The sequence below is a fragment of the Symphodus melops genome (assembly GCF_947650265.1).
Source record: "Symphodus melops genome assembly, chromosome: 19".
NCBI classification, from domain to species: Eukaryota; Metazoa; Chordata; class Actinopteri; order Labriformes; family Labridae; genus Symphodus; species Symphodus melops.
This window is the reverse complement of record NC_136709.1, coordinates 22513322-22523321: the sequence shown is the minus strand read 5'-3', so window position 1 is coordinate 22523321 and position 10000 is coordinate 22513322. Positions and strand designations below refer to the sequence as shown.

General features: G+C 42.0%; 1 protein-coding gene across 2 annotated transcripts in view; it reads left to right on the top strand.

The window, feature by feature from the left end:
* Window positions 1-282: 282 nt before the first annotated feature.
* trim9 (tripartite motif containing 9) overlaps window positions 283-10000 on the top strand; it is a 14246-nt gene continuing 4528 nt past the window's right edge. Inside the window, exons 1-7 of one of the 2 annotated variants that reach the window (XM_079370183.1) lie at window positions 283-794; window positions 1144-1297; window positions 1630-1775; window positions 4872-5010; window positions 6182-6220; window positions 8554-8857; window positions 9185-9347. In XM_079370183.1, the coding sequence (XP_079226309.1) occupies window positions 741-794; window positions 1144-1297; window positions 1630-1775; window positions 4872-5010; window positions 6182-6220; window positions 8554-8857; window positions 9185-9347 (999 nt within the window). In that variant the 5' untranslated portion in view covers window positions 283-740. The remainder of the gene's footprint in view (window positions 795-1143; window positions 1298-1629; window positions 1776-4871; window positions 5011-6181; window positions 6221-8553; window positions 8858-9184; window positions 9348-10000) is intronic. The other variant, XM_079370184.1, reaches the window with a different exon arrangement.

The window sequence follows — 10000 nt, the reverse complement described above, 5'->3', positions numbered from 1 at the left end:
GAACAATTATAAAGATGTTTCATTTACTCTTCCAGATATTACTAAACTGTCCGTGTGGCTCTCCATGGCTAACTTTGGTGTGCAAACAGAGATTGATCTGATAAATAGGATTCATTATACCTTAGATAGATTTACTTTATTAATTCTGTTTTTTTAAGTCATGCAACACACAGGTAGACTTATATATAAAAATGCACAAACAGGATCCTATGGACATGAATGGAGAGTGACGGAGCTGCCCAGTGGAGGTTGCTGCTGTTGTCCATCTTTGATTTGATCTATTAACGGTTGTCTGAGGAGGATGTTCTGATCTGATTCTCTTTAAGCTTTTGTCCTAAAGTTTGAAACTGTAATTTGAAGTCTGGGTTTTGGTAAGCGTTATGTGCCAGTATTATAATGTGACATACTGATGCTGTTAGACTGCAGTCTTCTGTCTGTGAATCATCATCCTGTATTCACTGAGGGTCTCAGAGCGGCTGCAGAGAGGATTTTTCCTCTCAGTTCAGCCCCTCACATAGCAGCAGTGAAGTTTCTGTTACCTAGCAACCAACGGTCCAGCACCTCCATTTGTTTCACAGTGTAAGGGGACATCAGAGGAGGGAGAATTTCCCACATCCAATCAGTCAAATGAGCTCTGTTTTTAAGTGTTTATAATCCATAATAAACTGCCGTTTCCTGTCCAGGTGGTCCGCGATCAGATCTCTCACTGTACGGTGAAGCTGCGTCAGACCACAGGGCTGATGGAGTATTGTCTGGAGGTCATCAAGGAGAATGACCCCAGTGGATTCCTGCAGGTTCAGTAAAAATCTTCTTGTCCTGTAAACCAAAAACTAAAGAATGTTTCCGTCTTTTGAAATCTGGGCTCCATTCAGCTAAAGGGTTAATACATGAATGATCCCTTTGATATATTTATCATCACTTTAATTGGGGGTTAAGGGTTAGAGGTCTGCCACAGTCTGATACTCGGAAAGGGAACCACCTGAATCTCCAACATGTTTTTTTCACCTTAAAAAGACAAAGATTGTTTCTTGTGTTTTTGTTGTTGGTGAGGTTCAGAGAAGGTTCATGATAGAAGGATTTAATGCAGAATAGGATGTAATGTACCCGAGTTCTCCTGATGCCTTTGTCCCACATTGACCTCAGATCTCTGACGCTCTGATCCGGAGGGTCCATATGACAGAGGGTCAGTGGGGGAAGGGAACCCTGACCCCGAGAATGACGAGCGACTTCGACCTCACCCTCGACAGCGGACCCCTCCTGCAGACAATCCATCAGCTCGACTTTGTGCAGATGAAAGGTAAGAGAGAGGAGACTGTTGGCCTGCTTACCTGAGAGGATTAACGGAGGAAAGTTTGATTCCTTCTCAGAGCTTATGATATGTTTGTTCTGCAGTCTGCAGACTTTTCTGTTCTACAAACAGAATTCTCTGCAGAACTGGATTCATAGTTTATGGAGGGTTCAGGCTCATTTTGACATGTAGATCATTTCCAACACAGTGTGGACAAACAACACAGCATGTGATGAGTCGCTTTAGGTTTTATTTGTCTTCTGAATATGTTGGGGTTTCTGCCTCCTTATAATAACCAATGGGTGTGTGTTTGGTTGTGTGTCCTGGTCTCTCTCTCTCAGTACCGGCTGCTCCGATGCTCCAGCTGGAGGAATGCTGCACTCAGAACAACAGTGCTACGTTGTCATGGAAACAGCCACCTCTCTCCACCATCGAAGTGGAGGGATACATCCTGGAGCTCGACGATGGGAATGGGGGGCCGTTCAGGGTAGGTTTCTCTGAGCGGGGAACCAGTTTGGATTTATTTGCCTTTTTAATGAGACAGATTCACTTGTTTAGTCCCAGAGAGGCGCTTACTTTAATATGGATTTCTTTTTATGTATTTTCTATTTACCTAGATATCATTTATAAATCCATGTTTACATTACAGATCAATCAGAGGGATTATTAAGAGAGTTCAAAGTCTCTATGTGATGGACGGATGGATGGATTTATTGAGGAATGGATATTATTATAATAATAAAGTTTATTTAAAAAGCACTTATCAAAAGTCCTTTACAGAATATTAAAATATCATTATTCAAATACACAATAAAATATATTGAAATCATGGAACGAAAACAACAATGCAGTAAGGCTCCAATTTACAGAAAAAAGGCCACAAAGATCTTCTAAAGTTAAACGGCTCGACAAATCAAACAAATCGAACATCATGAACAGAACAAGGATCATAAAAAGGTGTTTTTTAAAGTGATACACGCCAAGGAGCGCGAGCAGCAAAGGCTCCGCCTCCTTTGGTTTTTAAGTTTCAGGTCTGACGATCATAAAGTTCCTGCTGAGTGTCTCGGGCTGCACTTTGGCTGGTGAGGGGATTAACTGATTAGATTAATGGATGGATGGATGGATTGATTAATAGATGGATGGATGTATTGATTAATAGATGGATAGGTTGATTAATAGATGGATAGATGGATTGATTAATAGATGGATAGATGGATTGATTAATAGATGGATAGATTGATTAATAGATGGATGGATGGATTGATTAATAGATGGATAGGTTGATTAATAGATGGATAGATGGATTGATTAATAGATGGATAGATGGATTGATTAATAGATGGATAGGTTGATTAATAGATGGATGGATGGATTGATTAATAGATGGATGGATGGATTGATTAATAGATGGATAGATGGATTGATTAATAGATGGATAGATGGATTGATTAATAGATGGATAGATGGATTGATTAATAGATGGATAGATGGATTGATTAATAGATGGATAGGTTGATTAATAGATGGATAGATGGATTGATTAATAGATGGATAGGTTGATTAATGGATGGATGGATGGATTGATTAATAGATGGATAGATGGATTGATTAATAGATGGATAGGTTGATTAATGGATGGATAGATGGATTGATTAATAGATGGATAGGTTGATTAATGGATGGATGGATAGATGGATTGATTAATAGATGGATAGGTTGATTAATGGATGGATGGATAGATGGATTGATTAATAGATGGATAGGTTGATTAATGGATGGATGGATAGATGGATTAATGGATGGATGGATGGATTGATTAATAGATGGATAGGTTGATTAATGGATGGATGGATGGATTGATTAATAGATGGATAGGTTGATTAATGGATGGATGGATGGATTGATTAATAGATGGATAGGTTGATTAATGGATGGATAGATGGATTGATTAATAGATGGATAGGTTGATTAATAGATGGATAGATGGATTGATTTATAGATGGATAGATGGATTGATTAATAGATGGATAGGTTGATTAATAGATGGATGGATGGATTGATTAATAGATGGATGGATGGATTGATTAATAGATGGATAGATGGATTGATTAATAGATGGATAGATGGATTGATTAATAGATGGATAGGTTGATTAATGGATGGATGGATGGATTGATTAATAGATGGATAGATGGATTGATTAATAGATGGATAGGTTGATTAATGGATGGATAGATGGATTGATTAATAGATGGATAGGTTGATTAATGGATGGATAGATGGATGGATTGATTAATAGATGGATAGGTTGATTAATGGATGGATGGATAGATGGATTGATTAATAGATGGATAGGTTGATTAATGGATGGATGGATGGATGGATTGATTAATAGATGGATAGGTTGATTAATGGATGGATGGATGGATTGATTAATAGATGGATAGGTTGATTAATGGATGGATAGATGGATGGATTGATTAATAGATGGATAGGTTGATTAATGGATGGATAGATGGATTGATTAATAGATGGATAGGTTGATTAATGGATGGATGGATAGATGGATTGATTAATAGATGGATAGGTTGATTAATGGATGGATAGATGGATTGATTAATAGATGGATAGGTTGATTAATGGATGGATGGATGGATGGATTGATTAATAGATGGATAGGTTGATTAATGGATGGATGGATGGATGGATTGATTAATAGATGGATGGATTGATTAATGGATGGATGGATGGATGGATTGATTAATAGATGGATAGATGGATTGATTAATGGATGGATGGATGGATGGATTGATTAATAGATGGATAGGTTGATTAATGGATGGATGGATGGATTGATTAATAGATGGATAGGTTGATTAATGGATGGATGGATGGATGGATTGATTAATAGATGGATAGGTTGATTAATGGATGGATGGATGGATAGATGGATTGATTAATAGATGGATAGGTTGATTAATGGATGGATGGATGGATTGATTAATAGATGGATAGGTTGATTAATGGATGGATGGATGGATGGATTGATTAATAGATGGATAGGTTGATTAATGGATGGATGGATGGATGGATTGATTAATAGATGGATAGGTTGATTAATGGATGGATGGATGGATGGATTGATTAATAGATGGATAGGTTGATTAATGGATGGATGGATGGATGGATTGATTAATAGATGGATAGGTTGATTAATGGATGGATGGATGGATGGATTGATTAATAGATGGATAGGTTGATTAATGGATGGATGGATAGATGTGGTACATTAAGGATTAAGGTAGAGGGTTACACTTTCCTCTCTCTCGTTTCTTCTAAACTCTGACTCATTGAAACTCACCAACGCAGCTTCATGTCGTGCTTGGCAAGTTGTGTATCCGTGTCTATTAATACAGCGGCGTGGGCTGCCTCACCCACGCTCTGTTTTACAAACTCGCACTCAGCACCGTTTCTGAAAGGAGCTCTCCTCCACGAGCAGGGCTGGCTGGGTTGAAAGAGCTGGAATATTTGTCAATGTGTAATAAACACACAGCCAAACAGGAAGCACTGTGTGTCCCTACAGGAAGTGTACGTGGGGTCGGAGACCATCTGCACAGTGGACGGGCTTCACTTCAACAGCATGTACAAGTCCAGAGTGAAGGCCTTTAATGCCAGCGGGGTGGGTCAGTACAGCAAGACGCTGATCATGCAGACATCCGAGAGTAAGAATCCTCTCCTCCTTTCATCATTTTATTATTTGTATTACTTTATTATTGTCATTATCTTTATCATTCTTATTATGGTTACCATGTTTATTATGATTTTATGCCTGATTTTATTAAAGGATAAATGAACTCTAAAAACGGAATTCATTCACGATCCATCTTGTTCAGATCAAAATCAAATTACAAAAAGTGATATCATAAACTTTTTAAGTTTAGACTAATCAGGGCTCAAACTGAAGTTGAATATAGATGTGAATAATAAAAGAAACATCCTATAACTTGACACAAACTGAGATGAAATCAAACCTGTGGATCGTGGACTAACGTTGGACCTTCATATATTATGCTGTTTGCTTAATGATGATCAAAACTCGTCTATGATTGGTCGTCTTCAGTTTTGACTTTAACTTGTCGAGGCTTGAAAGCAGCAACATGTTCAAGGTTCAAGGTTCAAGGTTCAAGGTTCAAGGTTTCTTTCCTAACCCCTGTTAGAGAAACATTTATCCAACCATGTCCCATGTGGTGACATGAAGGAGGGACCTGTGACCTGTGACCTGTGACCTGTGACCTGCACTTCATCAGCAGTGAAAGTTTTGGCTTCACTTTAAGGGAGCTGTTAAGATCAATTAAAAATAATATTGAAAAAATCATTTGTGAATGTCTGAATTAAATGTTTTATTTCTGAGATCGTCACAGCTGATAACAGGTGAAAGACACAGGCACCGTATGATTGGCTGTGAGCTCTCATCAATATCAGGTATTGATGAGAGCGCCTGTGCGTTCCCTCGATCATTAAAGAAACACTTTGTCAGAAAGGGAATTTAGTTTGAGCAGTTATTAAAAGCAGTAGGTTTGTCCTCCTAATTCGCTCATGTCCTCGTCGTCCTGTTACCTAAAGATACATTAACAGGAAGCTCGTCTCTCATTGGACGTTCGTCACTCTGACCTGACAACAGAACAGTCTCTCTGTTTTTGTAGTTATTCTTTGCAGCCCTGATTTTTTTTTTTCCAACCTGTTTGTTGAACCTGCTTCTTCTTCCCCACTTCTCCGACCCCCCCACACACCTCTACACTGTCTGCTTCACTGCTTCGCCTCACTGTCCTACCCCCCCATTTTCTTTCTCCCTGTTTCTTTCTGCCCTTCCTCCCTCTTCGTTTTACATTTCAGCTGGACTCCCTCCATGCGATAATCAGTCTATAGACACAGGTATGGATAGCTTTCATTGCTGAGTGTTTCCTCTCCGCTCTCATCTGTGCAGTGTTCACTGTTGCCCAGCAGGGGGCAGTTTGCTGCTCTGTGGGCTCACTTCAGGGTGAGCTCTCATGAAGCACAAACATTCCTTTCTTTACAGAGCCCGTTTCTTTCTTATCAAACCTGAGGCAAACTGATTGATCACACTTCGATTGTTCTTGGTGTGACGAGCTGCATTACAGGCTCACAAAAAAAGTCTGTTATCAATCCATGCAGATGCTAACAGCTAACAGCTAACTGCTAACAGCTAACAGCTAACAGCTAACAGCTGGATCTGCTGAGGTTTCAAGTCGACAATACAAACAAAATAAAGTCCAAGAAAACATCAACGTCTTTCTACAAACTTATTTTGGTCCCATCTGTGAAGAATCAGTTTCTCCTTGAACCAACAGTGTGTGAGTGTCCCTCATGTGTGTGTGTCCCTCATGTGTGAGTGTCCCTCATGTGTGTGTGTCCCTCATGTGTGTGTGTCCCTCATGTGTGTGTGTCCCTCATGTGTGTGTCCCTCATGTGTGAGTGTCCCTCATGTGTGAGTGTCCCTCATGTGTGAGTGTCCCTCATGTGTGTGTGTCCCTCATGTGTGAGTGTCCCTCATGTGTGAGTGTCCCTCATGTGTGAGTGTCCCTCATGTGTGTGTGTCCCTCATGTGTGAGTGTCCCTCATGTGTGTGTGTCCCTCATGTGTGTGTGTCCCTCATGTGTGAGTGTCCCTCATGTGTGTGTGTCCCTCATGTGTGAGTGTCCCTCATGTGTGTGTGTCCCTCATGTGTGTGTGTCCCTCATGTGTGTGTCCCTCATGTGTGAGTGTCCCTCATGTGTGTGTGTCCCTCATGTGTGTGTCCCTCATGTGTGTGTGTCCCTCATGTGTGTGTGTCCCTCATGTGTGTGTGTCCCTCATGTGTGTGTCCCTCATGTGTGAGTGTCCCTCATGTGTGTGTGTCCCTCATGTGTGAGTGTCCCTCATGTGTGAGTGTCCCTCATGTGTGTGTGTCCCTCATGTGTGTGTCCCTCATGTGTGAGTGTCCCTCATGTGTGAGTGTCCCTCATGTGTGTGTCCCTCATGTGTGTGTCCCTCATGTGTGTGTGTCCCTCATGTGTGTGTCCCTCATGTGTGTGTCCCTCATGTGTGTGTCCCTCATGTGTGTGTGTCCCTCATGTGTGTGTCCCTCATGTGTGTGTCCCTCATGTGTGTGTGTCCCTCATGTGTGAGTGTCCCTCATGTGTGTGTGTCTCTCATGTGTGAGTGTCCCTCATGTGTGAGTGTCTCTCATGTGTGTGTGTCCCTCATGTGTGTGTCTCTCATGTGTGAGTGTCCCTCATGTGTGAGTGTCCCTCATGTGTGAGTGTCCCTCATGTGTGTGTGTCTCTCATGTGTGTGTGTCCCTCATGTGTGTGTCTCTCATGTGTGAGTGTCCCTCATGTGTGAGTGTCTCTCATGTGTGTGTGTCTCTCATTTGTGAGTGTCCCTCATGTGTGAGTGTCTCTCATGTGTGTGTGTCCCTCATGTGTGTGTGTCTCTCATGTGTGTGTGTCCCTCATGTGTGAGTGTCTCTCATGTGTGAGTGTCCCTCATGTGTGAGTGTCCCTCATGTGTGAGTGTCTCTCATGTGTGTGTGTCCCTCATGTGTGTGTGTGTCCCTCGTGTGTGTGTCCCTCATGTGTGTGTGTGTCCCTCGTGTGTGTGTGTCCCTCGTGTGTGTGTGTCCCTCATGATCTGATTCTTGTGACTTTTTTAAGATTTAAAAAGTTCCTTTTTTTTAAATGTATAAAACATGTCTGATATTTTTCATGCTTCTGTTTTGATGTTTTTGGTCGTGTTGGATAAAAGTCATCACAGTTCAATAGATTCAATCATCACTGTCTTTGACCTGAAGACTCGTTAATGCAGCTCTGATATCAGTATTAATATTGTGATTTGGCTCCTCAACAGCTCTTATTTTGAAATCACAGCACATGTAGTCAAATTTATTCTCCACAAAGTTCAATCATAATAATAATATAACAATAACCTGGACGACAGCAATCTAAAATGATTCCAGGACTTTGGAGATCAACTAAACAGAAGAGTGATAATCCTGTTGTCCTCGAGAAACACGCTGATGTAAAGAAAATATTTCAAAATAATCAAATGTTTTTATGGACTTCAACTGTTGGTGGAGAAAGAAGGAATCTGATCATAGAAGTGAAAGTCTGATTACACTCCCATCCTGCCGTCACGCCGCGACCTTTTCTCCGCTCGCTCAGTAAAACATTGTGTCTTATTATTCCCATGTTCGGGTTGCTCAACAGTTGCTTGGTTCACCTTTGACCCCACCTCGGCTCACCCGGACATCATCCTCTCCAATGACAACCTGACAGTGACTTGCAACAGCTATGACGACCGGGTGGTCATGGGAAACTCGTCCTTTTCCCGTGGCGTTCATTACTGGGAAATGACCATTGATCGCTATGACAACCACCCTGACCCAGCCTTCGGGATCGCCAGGTGCGATGTCCTGAAGGATGTGATGCTGGGGAAGGATGACAAGGCCTGGGCCATGTACGTGGACAATAACCGCTCCTGGTTCATGCACAATAACTCGCACACCAACAGGTAAGAATCCCCCGAGTCACTTCCTCCTTAGATCATCTCCTTCACTAACGTGTGTGTGTGTGTGTGTGTGTGTGTGTGTGTGTGTGTGTGTGTGTGTGTGTGTGTGTGTGTGTGTGTGTGTGTGTGTGTGTGTGTGTGTGTGTGTGTGTGTGTGTGTGTGTGTGTGTGTGTGTGTGTGTGTGTGTGTGTGTGTGTGTGTGTGTGTGTGTGTGTGTGTGTGTGTGTGTGTGTGTGTGTGTGTGTGTGTGTGTGTGTGTGTGTGTGTGTGTGTGTGTGTGTGTGTGTGTGTGTGTGTGTGTGTGTGTGTGTGTGTGTGTGTGTGTGTAGGACGGATGGAGGCATCAGTAAAGGCTCTACGATCGGGGTGCTCCTGGATTTCAGCCGTGGGATCGTCATCTTTCTTATCAATGATGAGCAGCAGGGTCCCGTGGCGTTTGAAAGCCTTGAGGGCGCCTATTACCCCGCCATCAGCATCAACAGAAATGTCCAGGTAGAAGACGATACGTGTTCATGTTAACAAACTTCAATAGGTCGAGGAACTGCTTCTTAGTATCAAAAGTACCAGATGTGGCACAAGGCTGAACATTTTAAAAGGTATAACAGGTGTTCATCAGGTCACAGACATGAAGGTATAACAGGTGTTCATCAGGTCACAGACATGAAGGTGGGACAGGTGTTCATCAGGTCACAGACATGAAGGTATAACAGGTGTTCATCAGGTCACAGACATGAAGGTATAACAGGTGTTCATCAGGTCACAGACATGAAGGTATAACAGGTGTTCATCAGGTCACAGACATGAAGGTATAACAGGTGTTCATCAGGTCACAGACATGAAGGTATAACAGGTGTTCATCAGGTCACAGACATGAAGGTGGGACAGGTGTTCATCAGGTCACAGACATGAAGGTGGGACAGGTGTTCATCAGGTCACAGACATGAAGGTGGGACAGGTGTTCATCAGGTCACAGACATGAAGGTGGGACAGGTGTTCATCAGGTCACAGACATGAAGGTATAACAGGTGTTCATCAGGTCACAGACATGAAGGTGGGACAGGTGTTCATCAGGTCACAGACATGAAGGTATAACAGGTGTTCATCAGGTCACAGACATGAAGGTGGGACAGGTGTTCATCAGGTCA